Source organism: Ornithodoros turicata, unplaced genomic scaffold, assembly GCF_037126465.1.
Source record: "Ornithodoros turicata isolate Travis unplaced genomic scaffold, ASM3712646v1 ctg00000746.1, whole genome shotgun sequence".
Lineage (NCBI taxonomy): Eukaryota > Metazoa > Arthropoda > Arachnida > Ixodida > Argasidae > Ornithodoros > Ornithodoros turicata.
Genome location: NW_026999400.1, coordinates 2,663,108 through 2,677,334, shown reverse-complemented (window position 1 = coordinate 2,677,334; position 14,227 = coordinate 2,663,108). Strand labels below are relative to the sequence as shown.

The 14,227-nt window shown below is 47.0% G+C and overlaps 1 protein-coding gene across 1 annotated transcript in view; it reads left to right on the top strand.

Moving 5' to 3' along the window:
• The window catches only part of LOC135374756 (uncharacterized), a 283,547-nt gene that overhangs the window by 140,208 nt on the left and 129,112 nt on the right, over window positions 1-14,227 (top strand). The window contains exon 3 of the mRNA XM_064607684.1: window positions 1,261-1,401. Coding sequence (XP_064463754.1) covers window positions 1,261-1,401 — 141 coding nt within the window. The remainder of the gene's footprint in view (window positions 1-1,260; window positions 1,402-14,227) is intronic.

Genomic DNA, 14,227 nt, shown 5'->3' with positions numbered 1-14,227 from the left:
TCGGAACTTCGTTATTTTAGTAACCATATACATATATGCATTCTGAAACCCCTGTTACCAGTTTAACCTGTTAACCCCTGTTTTTGCGAAGTAACACAGCGCTGGCCGCTGTTCGATGGAGGCTCTCCCTACTTCTCTGCTGCGCTTGCGCGCTCCTTCTGTTCGCAGCCTCGAACGAACAAACTCTCTCTGTGAACCTCTGTGAACAAACAAGTCCCGACGCTGTCTGGCTTCTTGAACGTCTGACACATTTTTTTCAACGGCTCAGCACTTCATTTCAGTTCGCTTATCCGTTTATCCTCAGATGTGGATCGTTGTGTAGATTGCAGGGGCGGATTTTATGGTGGATTGTTATGTCGGGCCCAGTGTTATACGCATGCAATGTGGTTGCCGCCGTATGTGTCAGGAGTACGGATTCATTTCAAATACCTACTACAGTGTTGCCCGTAACCTTTAATTGTAATTTTCTAATTAATTGCACCGTCGATTGGAATGAAACTTGCGCACTTTTTGTCCTGGTGGTTTGGACTATCGAATAGCCACACTAAATGACATTTGATCGGTGCTGCTTTACAGTACCTTTAAAGCTCTAATGTAGAAAACTGGGATTTTGAACATCCGGGATTTTAAACGGCGGATTCTTAACGGTGGGATATCGTGGCGTTCCTCACTGTGTGACGTGGAGAGTTCCCCGCAAGTAGGGCCGCGCCGTGTCTGTAGCGGACGAATTTTTCGAAGAGAAATGAGCCATGGCGGCTGCTCCCCACGCTGACGCTACGTCACACGGACCTGATTACGTAACGCAAAGAATCGAGCCGCACCGAACATGGCTGCTTTTTCAGGCCGTTTCTGTAAAGTACGCAGTGATTAGATGCCGTGCAGCGAAAATATTGTGCATCGCTTATACTGAGAGACTTCTTGATGAGTGGATGAAGCAGGGCCTCGATAAATATTCTGCTATTTTGGGCCTTTGCGTCCGCCGTGTAAGCACGGTGTAAGCGGTGTAAGCTGTTTGGCTGCACGTAATGTAAGAACTTATAACTCGAATGTGTAAGTAGTTGTTTGAGTTATAAACAGCCGTATATTGTTGCACCATCTAATTTTTCGCTACAAGGTAATGCTTTGCGTTAGAAAGACGCTGAACTGCTTTGCTGTTTATCGTTGTCAGCAGAACACGAAAAGGGAATGCATGGTGGAAATGGCGTAATTGGCATTGTAATATGTCTACGGCAACAGTAATAACCCCGATATATTTTGCAGGTGTTGGCTTTTACATCGGTGACCCATGCAACCTGACATGCAGTCAAGTGTTGCACAACGTATTCTGCAACACCACTTCTCGAAAATGCGAATGTCGAGCGGAGCACCCAGTCAACATCGAGAACAGACAGTGCGTCAAAGGTATCGTGCATTCTTTGAGCATTATCGTAAAGCGACAAAATAATGCCAGAGGAAACGTTCCTGGCATACCTTTCTTCCGGCACGCGATAGCGTCGACACGTTGATCGGCGCCAATTTTCGGTATCGGGCGTTACTGCAGAAAGTCATGCCACTTATCGCGCTGGATGCGGGTAACGAGTTAATGCTAACCAACAGTTTTCGGCTTCTTTTCAATTCCGTGTTAACGCCGCGAAGCAACTGTGGCTATGAGCGACGTACAAACGTGGACAGGTGGAGAGAGGACAGCAGGAAGAAGTGGGGGACACAGGGTTAGTATGCGTCCTGGGCAGATTTCAGGGGGAACTGTCTTGACATACGCCTGGAAAGACTGCCGCAAGACAAAGGGAAAACCTCAGACCAAATATTTGATCTGAGGTTTTCCCTGAGGTTTTCCTTGCGGCTTTCTCCTGGCCGGTGCCGTGATTCGAACACGCGTCACCCTGCAGTCTCGGCGTGTGTTGCAAACTTGCAGCCTCGTTAAGTTGCGAAACAGATAATCAAGAGCGTTTTCACCAGTTCGGGTCTAAGTGAGAACTTACTATTTAGAACTATTTAGAGAGAGAAAAGACTGTACATAGGGAAAGAGAACGGTATCTTGATACGTATACATACCACGTGGAGGAGTCACAATACGGAGAGGTCGCGAGGAGTTGTCAAGCAAACGTTCTGCCATAAATTTACGTGTCCACGCAGCCCCACCGGCGTCCTTCCGGCGTTCTGTTACATCCTCCTAGCCGGGATTCGAAGTTCGGAATCACTGCATTCCAGTGTGTAAAGGTGTTGCACTGCACGGTGCGAAAGAGACGGAAATATAGGGGTACTCGTACCTTGCGGGCACTCTAGGATTTCGCACTCAGCTAGGATTTCGAACGAGGTGTCGTTAGAAAGCGCTTGAGAGGTTCTACCTGTACTTTAAGCGACTTAGGCTTCAACGACAACTTACGAGACTTTATAAGTCTTAAACTTGAAATATCACAATTTTGCCAGAATGTCGGCATACATGCAACTAGAATATGATCAGAATCGAAGGCAACTGCAATCAGAAGAAAGGGCGGTTCGAGAGGAACCCATAAAACTCCCAAACTCCAGCCCCGAACGATCGAGAGAGCTACGGGAGCTCCGAAGAAAAATTTTAGCGGCGGAGGCAAATTCGACTGGCGGCTTTGCAAGCAATCATCATGCAGTGCAGCTTAAGCTATAATGTTGGATGTGCAGTTAAACGTTGAGGATTTACGAGTTCCTTAAAAATAGCGTGTTCTGCAAAGCACAGAGATGAAGGGAACCGAGTCTCCGTGAATATGAAATGCATTTTACGTCCGTCATGTAGTGGCACTTTCTCTGCTATATTAGTTGTTTCAGGACGTTTTCAAGGGCGCAAAGTTCATGCCAAAATTACAGAAGACCACGTGTTCACTCGAACATCGTCTGCGTGTCGTATTTTATCGTATCCGCGATGCTGCAGACAAGGTCTTAAAGTTTTAAAGGTTAAAGGTTTTCGTCAGTGGCTTGCGCTGCGCAGTTGCAGACGTGATAATAGAGAGTTTTAGTACTATATCGTACGCTATCGCCTTTGCTTACGGAATGGGCAGCGTTGGTGATTCTGCGCACTGCTCGAAGCTCTCTTTGTGTTGTGGACATGCGCAGAACCATCAACGCTAAATACGCCTTACGTATGCAAAGGCGATAGCGTCCGGTACACTAGAACTCTCTATTATGCCACGTGAGCGTAGTCCGTGGCATCGTGATCATGAGTGTGCGATCAGCGACACTCATTTGCGTGATAGTCGGTTGACTCGGTGGCTGTATTGCGCGCCGTAGCGACAACCCTTTCCATTGCGAACAAGAGATAATTGCAGACGCTATATTGGCCTTCGGATGAGTACGATTGAACTCGTTCAAGCCGCGGATGTGAGTTATCGCGGGCCAAAGTGCCAAGCTCTGCATCGTACACAATAACGAGATCGTTCTCCTGTAAAATATTTGGCGGCGCTGAACCTTGGTGAGCCGACGGAAGTTACAGAAGATATTACAGAGAATTTTAGTATATCACACGCTATCGCCTTTGCGTACGGAAGGGATAGCGTTGGTGGTTCTGCGCACTGCGCGAGGCTCTGTTTCTGTTGTGGGTGTGCGCAGAACCATCAACGCTATCCCTTCCGTACGCAAAAGCGATAGTGTACGATGTACTAAAACTGTTTATTCTTTCCGCCAGGCTGGGTTCCCCATGGAGATGTTGCGGCTTAAAAGACACCGCGATAGTTTTAGTATAGGGTGCCCGAGTGATGTGGGGGTCCCGACGAAATATGCAAGGCACAAATCACTCGCTCAAAGCATTGTCTTCCCTTTATGACACCGCGATGACACCCCCTTATTTCTTTGGGGCGTGTAAACGCTTGGGCACCCCGTTCTGTGTTGCCCAGTTCGGTTTCTATGCTCATCTTGTTGTCCATGTCTTTCTTTTTGTTGTTGTTGTTGTTTCATAAAAAAAAGGTTCTCACGTTCACGTTCTGTTTTATGAAGTTACCTGTAATCCTTAACTGCCTACCAATTTCCCCATTCATCATCATTAATTTATCTGTTGTTGTTAGCTGCCCCCTGTCCTGAACTGCCTGTATCTGGCTGTCCGCAATATACGGTGCAACCTCTCTTGGTCTAGACTTCGGCAGTTAATCTAAAACAGCGACTAACAACAACAACTTGACATCCCTTTGTGTTTTCATCATCTCATCATCTGTTTGAACTTTCGGTATTAAGTGTACTGAGGTAGCCACAGTTTGACTTCGTCGAAACTCACATCCCCATTTTTTTTTTCTTTATTCACATTACATCACATCACGAGACGATGACTAGGGAGTTTCATCGCCAGGGGTGATACTGAATGAAATAATGAGCTGGGAATGAAATAATGAGGCCCTTCACAGCGACTAAAAAAGGAAATGAGATGGTGAAAGTTCGGTTGACGGAATAGGAAAGGAGTCTTCCACCCTCTCTCTGTGAATTTCACCACACGCTGTGTCTAGGGGATTGGAAGAGTAACAACAACAACAACAACAAATAAATCCTGACTATGACAGGGAGAGTAACAAAGGTCTGGCGCAAGCCCAAATGTCGCAGCCTGATAGTTAAAATAAAGTGTGATTTCATTAATCCATATTACAGCACCTTGCATGAAGTTCTCACAACAACTTCTGATTTCTTTCTACACGTACAAACTTGGATAAAGAGCTCAGTTGTGCGTTTCCGTGCTTCCAGAGTAACATTAGCGTGACAATGTAAACTCAAGAGTGTGACGGCTGCAGTTCTGTGCACAACTATTTTCCTAGCTAACGTGCCGTAACAACTTTCCACATGGCGTGTCAATCAACGTTTAGGAGGAGCCTCTGGCACTGGGTGCGGTAGAAGTTATAGAAAGGCCAGGTATTGTACATGTACCGGTCATCTTAAGCCATTAAACCTTGGATCATCATCGTGTACCGGTCATCAACCCAACCTGAACACTGTGTGAAATATGCATTGAACGAAATATGTCTCTAGCGTGCGTTCAGTGGGTGTTGGCAGTATAATTCCGGATTTTAATAATAAATACACATTCGCCGTTTATTATTGTCGCAGTTGTCTCGCGATGCAAAGCCCCTAATTATTATTATTATTAATGTTTATTATTCAGATGGGAGGACATAATGTGACTTGACTGTGTTGACTTCTTCATTAGAGATGACAGAGCTTGAATTTACTGTATGTGTATTTCAAATGTAGGAACTTGAGTACATCAAGAACTAGACGATTAGAAGGAAGAAGCACACCCTATATACGTATAGTCCCCATTTTATTTCCCGCCTCTTAGTCGCTGTGAAACTCGTTACACGTAGGATGCATGTTTACAATCGTTTGAAGTAATATTAATAATTTTCAAAATGCACGTTCACACAGATTGGACTCGAAAGACCGGAGGCTGCTAATCTACTAGACAACAACAAGCCCAAAAATTTTGCACTAAATAGCCAACACGTTAAGCCTTCATTAGGTTGTAGCGTAATGCTTTTCTGGAGTTCCTAATTGAACAACCGAAGGGTGCATACAGGAGACAGACACGAACGGTGTCCCGTGTGGGGTAGCACCAACTGTAATAGAAAACGCAATAACTTTTTTTTTTCTCTGAAAGCTTCCGGATTTCATGTAGAAGTAGCGCAACCGATGTCCACAGAGGAGTTGGACATCACGTTCCTCAGGATGCGCGCCTGAGAATTTCGCTACTTGCATAGACCTCAATAGAATGATCCACATTTAATGGCAATGAAAGCCTTTTCCCCCTGGCTGCACATTATATGGCGAATAATACGCATTATTCTGTTCCATAGTATAATCCATAACATTCAGTGTTCTTGTCACGTATTCCGTTTGCGGGTTATTTTTACTCCCTGTTGACAGCCCACGCATCATCTTTCTTAATGCGTGAAGACGAATGGGCTAGTTCGTGTCGCGGGGAACCTCGTTGCCGTGGAAACCGTATGCAACTCCATTCATGCCTAATATCCGAGCCGGCCTTCGTGAGGCACAGCTCGCAGGAGCAATGCATCACTTTTAAAACTATGCAGGGAAACGTTGGGATAATATTCATCACACCGTGTTTCGCAGGAAACGCTCGACAAATATATACTGCCTGCTTTAGAAACTTCAGATTCTACTCTTCGCCACACAATGAATAAGCTCGAGAAATCGATCCCGTGTTTGTCAATATTATTTAAGGTAAACATAGACCTGTCTCTTCCTGAAAGCGGCACGCGTTTCTTAAATGCAGACGTTCGTGTCAGATATTGAAAATGTGAACCGCTACTTGCACCAGCGACACATCTATGCTTCAAGACGACATTTATTTTTACTATCAGATTCTAAATGTATAGTCGATGGTGTTCTTCCTCGCCGTGGTACTACGATTCAACGCAAAATGCTTTCATGTCTTCTGAGACTCAATAGATGGATATTTAAATAAAAATATGCTGGTGATAGTTTTCACAAATGTTGATCCTGCCTCTGGGGTTTGTGTATCAATCATGTCAATCACCGCAGGAGGCCACGTGAGGAAGGGAGCCTTTTATCTAATGCAGTACATCACACGATGTGTTTCGGTGCTTTAGGGTTCTTACGTTTTCTACCTGGTTGCTGTGATGGTGATGTGATTAAGAAAAAAATGGGGACGTGAGTCCTCAGGACGCTGACACACAGAAAATATCAACAGGTGAACGAATAAAGTGGAGTTCATGTAGTTTAAAAGTTTCAACCAAGTGAGTGTAAAATGTTGGAATCGCTGGGGGCACACACAGCACAGATTCAGCAAGCCATAGAATGTCCATAAGCCCGGTTGAACGAAGAAGTTTTTCAAGTGCCCTCAGCACCTTGTCGGACGACTGAGGACCTAACAGTTTCGCGATGTCGAAGGCTCCGGAGTCCACACGAAACAGGCTCGCGTCTAAAACCCTTCGAGTATCAACGTATTTCCGACACCTGAGATGGAGGTGTTCTATGTCCTCTACAACCCCCACTCTCACTGCAGCTCGGAGAGTCACGCTTGCCCAGTTTGAAGAGAAGACGTGCGCTGTGATGTGATGGTGATGTGGTAGAAGAAGAAAAAAAAATAGGGATTTAAAGTGCAGCTCCGCTGCTGTTCCGAAAGTATGAAGACGTTGTGATATTCAGAACCGTGGTCCCAACTTCATTCATAAACGCACATTGCTTTCCAAATTTCCATACTCCTTCGTGAGAAATTTGAGAAAAACTACCGGGCGGCGGTTCCACTTGTGACGATATACTTGGAACCGCGCGGATTGGATAGCCACACCTAGCCAGCTCTGCCTGGCAACCAGTTTGTGTTTACACTCCGTCATGGCCGCTGTATCGTGCTGAAATAGCTGTCACGAGCTATCGGGGACCACCGCACCGTTTTATTATGTTTCTTATGCTTGGTTCACACTGTTGCATTTTCATGCGTTACGGATGCGACGCGACACGGTTGTCATGACAACGAAGCACGACACTCCGAAATGCACACGCACCGCAAGAGTTGAGCTCGACCGAACTCCATGCGGTACGGGCTACCCGCGGAGATGCAGCTGACCAATGAGCGAACGCGCTCCGCGCAAGCTCCCCGTGCACGGCACGTTCCTGTAGTATTTGGCTATGGCGAACCCACTGTCGTCGTCGTTTTTTTCTTCTTTTCAGCAGAAGCGCTGCTGCTGCCATTTGAACAACAAGTGGCCAGTTTACGCGCTCTGTATGACGCAGATACGCTTCAATACACCTCAAAGTTTCGCCGACCACATCACGTTGCCCGTTCATGGCTGCCTGTGGAATGGAGACGTGGTGGAGTGGAGACGTGATTGGTCAACCACAAGCGTTTGACGTATCAAGAACGCATATGTCTGAACAGCGTGTCGTACGACAGCCGCCTCCGCACTGGATCCGCACCGTAACCGCAACGGAGAGAAGTTGTAGTGTGAACCACGCATTATGCTTGGTTCACACTGTTGCATTTCATGCGTTACGGATGCGGCGCGACACGGTTGTCATGGCAACGAAGCACGACACTCCGAAAAGCACACGCACCGCAAGAGTTGAGCTCGACCGAACTCCATGCGGTACTGGCTACCTGCGGAGATGCAGCTGACCAATGAGCGAACGCGCTCCGCGCAAGCGCATCACTGCTGTGCTGTCGCGTGCTTTTCCAACGTTTTTTCCTTCTTTTCAGCAGAAGCGCTGCTGCTGCCATTTGAACAACAAGTGACCAGTTTACGCGCTCTGTATGACGCAGATACGCTTCAATACACCTCAAAGTTTCGCCGACCACATCACGTTGCCCGTTCATGGCTGCCTGTGGAATGGAGACGTGGTGGAGTGGAGACGTGATTGGTCAACCACAAGCGTTTGACGTATCAAGAACGCATATGTCTGAACAGCGTGTCGTACGACAGCCGCCTCCGCACTGGATCCGCACCGTAACCGCAACGGAGAGAAGTTGTATGCGTGGTTCACACTACAACTTCTCTCCGTTGCGGTTACGGTGCGGATCCAGTGCGGAGGCGGCTGTCGTACGACACGCTGTTCAGACATATGCGTTCTTGATACGTCAAACGCTTGTGGTTGACCAATCACGTCTCCACTCCACCACGTCTCCATTCCACAGGCAGCCATGAACGGGCAACGTGATGTGGTCGGCGAAACTTTGAATCTCTGAATGAATCTCTGTACTCGGCTCGGCGTGGGTCGTAGAGCTACGGGTATTTCTCGACCTCTGAAATTAGAGCTTCTTGTTTTGCCAACGTGCTTTCACCGGAGGCAGCCATGTTGGAAAAGCACGCGACAGCACAGCAGTGATGCGCTTGCGCGGAGCGCGTTCGCTCATTGGTCAGCTGCATCTCCGCAGGTAGCCCGTACCGCATGGAGTTCGGTCGAGCTCAACTCTTGCGGTGCGTGTGCTTTTCGGAGTGTCGTGCTTCGTTGTCATGACAACCGTGTCGCGCCGCATCCGTAACGCATGAAAATGCAACAGTGTGAACCAGGCAGTAGTGTGAACCACGCAAATACTTCGTCTTCGAGCACGTTCTCGTTCTCAATAGCTTTGGTGGTGCTTTCTGCACGCGCAGCAAGTCCGCGCATAGTGCGCTGCCAAAGCTATTGAGAATGCGTAAGTGTACGTCACACGTTAGTCGTCGTCACACAGGTGTTAGGTCTTGTTGGTAGCATGAAGCACAGTGCGGGCACAGAATGTCCGCTCACGACGGCCGTCGTTGCACAACGAGGCCATCCTGTAAGGCTTGTTAAAGAAGACCGGCAAAACTATCTTTGAGGCTATTAACGACAGCAATTATCACGGAACATACCCAAAACATTCACCTTCGCCCATAGATCTCCGCCATCGCATCGACGATTTGGCGTTAGCCAAGCCACGAGCGCGGCTAAGCCAGGACGAAGCCGGGATTGGTCAGGGTTTGCCGACCACAGGACCGCCGTGCCAGGGAAAGTTAAAAAATTGTTTTCTTAAAAACTACAAACAAATGGGTGAAAATTTTTCACATGTATGCTCCCTGTGCGGAAACGAACGCACAGCCCAAGCATGGCTCCATTCTGTCGCAGTCGAAAATCGGCGGAGCTGAGCTTTAAGTCACGACAAAGTTAGACTGGCTGTGCTGTACGGCACATTGAGCCGTAGCCTATGTAGGACGGGCGTCGTTGTCGAGACTGGGAGGTACCCGGGTTCGAATCCCGGTGCCGGCTGTGCTGTCTGGGGTTTTTCCTGGGTTTTCCTCAGACGCTTTCAGACACATGTCGGCACAGTTCCCTTAGAAGTCGGCCCAGGACGCACATTCCCCCAGGTCGTCAGTCGTGACGTTGCCCACATACGTGAGGCCGACAACGGCAAGCCCTATCGCCACCACCACGGGCGTCGTTTGTTGCGTGAAAGAAGGTGGTATACTCGCAAGCGTAACTCTGGCGGTGGACCTTGTAAAGAAGCGAATCCCAAGCAGATCCTGTTAGCCAGGAGGTTCTGCACATTTGTTGCTTGAGCTCGTTCAGCATTCGCCCCGCGTCACCCTTGGTGAAATAATTGGGCATCAGTTAGACGCATCTGAGTTCAAGAGTCCGGCGTGCAGTACCGCTGTGCCGACAGTGTGCTGTGAGTGAAGGTCTATAGGTAGGGCGTTGTGCTGCTTTCTTAGTGAAACTCTCGTTTATTTTCCTGATTGTGGACGTTTATTTTGTACTTGTTAAAAGCAAAATAACGTGTTGGTTATACTGTGCGAACTCAAGGGAAAATACGGATGAACACGCAGGCACTGAACGTCTGTCCGTTTGCGTTCGTCCTTGTCTTTCTTTGCATTCGCCCACTATGTTTCCTACTTCTTTTGAAAGAGGAATTTTTAGAATATGCCGAATATTTTCGAGAAAATGTTTGGCCTTCATTCTTCGACATTTCTACGCGATTGCAACAGACACGAAACCCATTTATAACGATCTTGTGTGAACCCCGAACATCGAAGTGGGTCTAAGGTTAAGTGTGTAAAGGTGGGGCAATAAAGCGTCTCGCATCAACTCTTGTAAGTGTTGAATCATTTCTTTCCACATGATAAGGAGAGAGGGTCTACCTTCCGGTTGGGTATCTCTTTCTTCCTTTTGTATCATTGTGCGCACAATATATGCAAGGCAAATTTTCCTCGTAAGCTCAACTTAACTAACGCACGTTTTTTTCACTTGGCCTTCGCAAAGCTACAGAGAGATTCTTTCGTCTTGAAACTTCAATTTCAGTTTCATCGTCCCCGAATGAAAAATACTGTCAGCTAGAAAAGCGGCGATTCCGCACAATCCTTCTAGCTGGAAAGAAAACAAGCGGGGTCGCCGCTGCTTGCTTCTTTTTTTTTTTTTTTTTTTTTCTCTCTCAAGTTTATCAACGTGGACCCTTTACTCTTGAAAGTTCGACTAGCGACATCCCAAAAGACCGGACAAGAGAAAAGAGATTTTCAATATCGTCTCCCCTGACCAAAGACGAGATTTTTGCTCAGTTTCTGACATGACGCAAAAGATTCATTCGGAGAGCAAAGGCAAAGACATCTTTCGAAAACACGATGATGTTTCTTAAGGGGAAGATATGGCCATCGCGGACAGTTCCTCGATTAACTTTGTTTCTGTTCACGATTACAAAAAAAAAAAAAAAGAAAAGCTTGGCCGGGATTGTTTCCCAATTCTTCGCTTTGTTACAGTTGTTCTAAACGAGACGGTCCCTTGCTTTTGACAGCTCAAAATTGGATTGAAGAAGACGCCGAGAGGCGTTCATCTTTTGCAATAACTGCTAGAATGCGTAGAGCAAGGTTTCCTTTCAGTAACTTGTGCATCGGCATCCATCCCTGGCCCAGTATCATGCAGCCCTGTTTTCACTCGTGGATTTTCTAATGGGCAATGGCCGGCCTCCTTTACACGATATTACGTGGTCATGAGGGGTTCATGTGGTGGCTGTGGGATTAGTGCTAGGATGTACGTGGCCTACGAACACACACACACATATCATATCATATCATTCGCCGGGAGACGAGTTCAACTTCTCTCTTTTTTTCCCCTTGCAAACAAACAAACATAACCAGCGTGCGATAGGATACTGAATCACAAATTACGCAGCAAATTTCCTCATTCGTCGTCACTTCGTGTTATTTGCAGTCGTTCAGTAACTTATCAAATCATACTATTTCTTAAAACGGCTGTTATTCGACCATCATGACGGAGAAATATAGCCATCTCTGGCGCATGTAGGAGAGCCATTCTCTTTCTGTTACATTGTATCGAATTTGTATTACAATTGCATTGAAATTGTACTACACAAGTGTACTTGGGCACATTAAATATCCTGAACAGAAGAGCCACCGCCCCTGCAACTGTAGAGTACATAAAATTCAACATCATTACGTGCCTCGACTTGTACGAAAGATGGTTGACTGGGTGGAGCCATCATTGAAAATAAGCAAAGGAACTGTGACTTCGAAAGAATCAGTAAGCTTCTAAGAAAGGCTGGCATGCCTGAGTAAGGTTATAGCGAAATCAGGTGGTCATTTCGGTGGAAGTTTTTTTGCCAGATCCCGAACAACAACAACAACAACAGCAAATAAGTACTGATGACGAAGTGGAAGCAGTCATGTTCGCTCGGTTAAGGCGAAGCAAGCTCGCATGTTCGAGTGGCGCCTTCCGAGCGCCCGAAATTTGTTAGCTAGCACTCTTTTCGCCCGGTCTCCAAACGACCGAGCAGCGGGTCGCCCAACTATGTCCGGTGCCCAACTCCAGCACCGAACATGACACCGGAAATGATGAAAGATGAAAGTAACTGAAAAGGTTAGCCAGCTGTAGGGATCGAACCCACATCTTCTGGATCTTCTGTTCAACCGGAAATGACACCGGGCACCGGTGCACAACTCATGGTGCCCAATGTCGGGTTGCTCAACTATGTCCACACTGCAACGGTGGCGAGTGCCCTCATTGACCCGCACGTCGAAGTTCACCATGTCGAAGGTTTAGCATACGATGAAACCCGAAGATGGGCGACCGCGGTGCCCTAGCGTGATCCAAGCGACTAAGACCGCTAGATTCCTGGCACTCATGTTCGGATGCACTCTAAGAAAAAAAGGAGCAAAATGAGGAGTAATTGCAGCTTCTAGTCCCCCAGAGACTGCAGTTACTCCCCATTTTATTCCCCTAACCCCGACATTTACTGCCCAGGACTGCAACAACAACAACAACTTTATTTTGAGATGGAGAATGGGGAGGCTCATCGCCAGAGGCGATACTCTACCCCATTGCTGGTGGGGATGTGGGGAATAAAATAATCAGCCCCTTCACATTAACGATCGAAGTTCGATGGTGTCCAGAAATGTCAAAAGAGCTTTGAGCGCAGATCATTGCTGGGCTGGATTGGGCCAGGGACCAAGCAATTTCGATAGGGAGAAGGGGCGAGAGTGAGAGTCCAGCTGACTGAGAGACTCGGAGAGTGCGGTTCGGGAAGGTTGGTAGTGGTGGCAATGAAGACGAATGTGCTCCAGATCCTCAAGAACATCACAGTGGCAGCAGGTGGGAGAGTCAACTTGTCTCAAGCGGTAACGCCACTGAGCTGTAAAGGCCACATCCAGTCGCATTCGGTGGATTAATGCAGCATCTTGACGAGAGGTGTTTCGTGGCATGCGGAAAGCGAGCGTTGGATCAACTCTGCTCAACATAGATGAGCAGATTGGCACTGAGCTTCACAAATAGTCTTCCGAATGCAACAGCCTATAAGTAAATATGTGCTCTTGGTCCATTTGATGGCATAAGGCCGTATAAATTAGCCAACTTCAGCCGTGCAGGGTCAAGATAGTAATGATTTAATGCGACAGAACGGTCGCGCTTGACGTTGGTGAATGACGTTGTCGTTGTTGTCGTTACGGTGTCATGACGGATCAGCGCAGTGATTTCATCATCATTTATAATGACGGCCAACCACATTTACCAAATAAATTTCATTACCCGGCATTATTTCGCCATCCTATTAGTACCGTCTAAGTAAAATTTATCGTCACGGCCCGGTAAGTTCGTGGCGCTAAAAATTTAAATTCCTCTACCAGGTAAGACGTGAGATCCATGAGGCCGTGGAACGCATGGCTTCGCCGATACATCAAAATGTTAACGCACACGCCTTCTAAAACGTCCGTGGGATTACAGATTTTAAGCTGCGGCTCAGAACCCAAAAATATTTTTTGCAGCGATCCTAGATATCTCTTTCGGTGTAAGACTTTATTGTCTTTTATGGCGATCTTTTTATCCTGCCCATTCCGACCCATCTGGTGGAATTATACTGTAAAATCTTGATCCCGTTGCAGTAGACGCTGCCTCGACGTGCCCTCCTTTAAGGCGCAGCATTAATCATGTTCGTGTTTGGGAATTGCATTTCGAACCGTCATTTCCCGGGGGCAGTCGCATAAAGAGATTACTGTGTCTGAAAAATGTCGGTATAATCGTACGTGACCTCTCGAAAGAAGACGTACATGGATAATATATTGAATACAACCCAGGCCGTAGTCTCCTTCTCGAATCCCACTGGGATATCGCGGCGGATTTAGGAAGCGGAGTTTCCGAATTCCTTTCGCTGATTTCGCGTTGAACTTCATCTCTAAATTTTTCTCTTTTTTTTTATCAATTAACCAATAGCACGTTTTCTTTCGACATCGTGCGCAATCCCTGCGTGGTCGATGTTTCTTTTTTTATTTTATTTGCTGTTTTATAC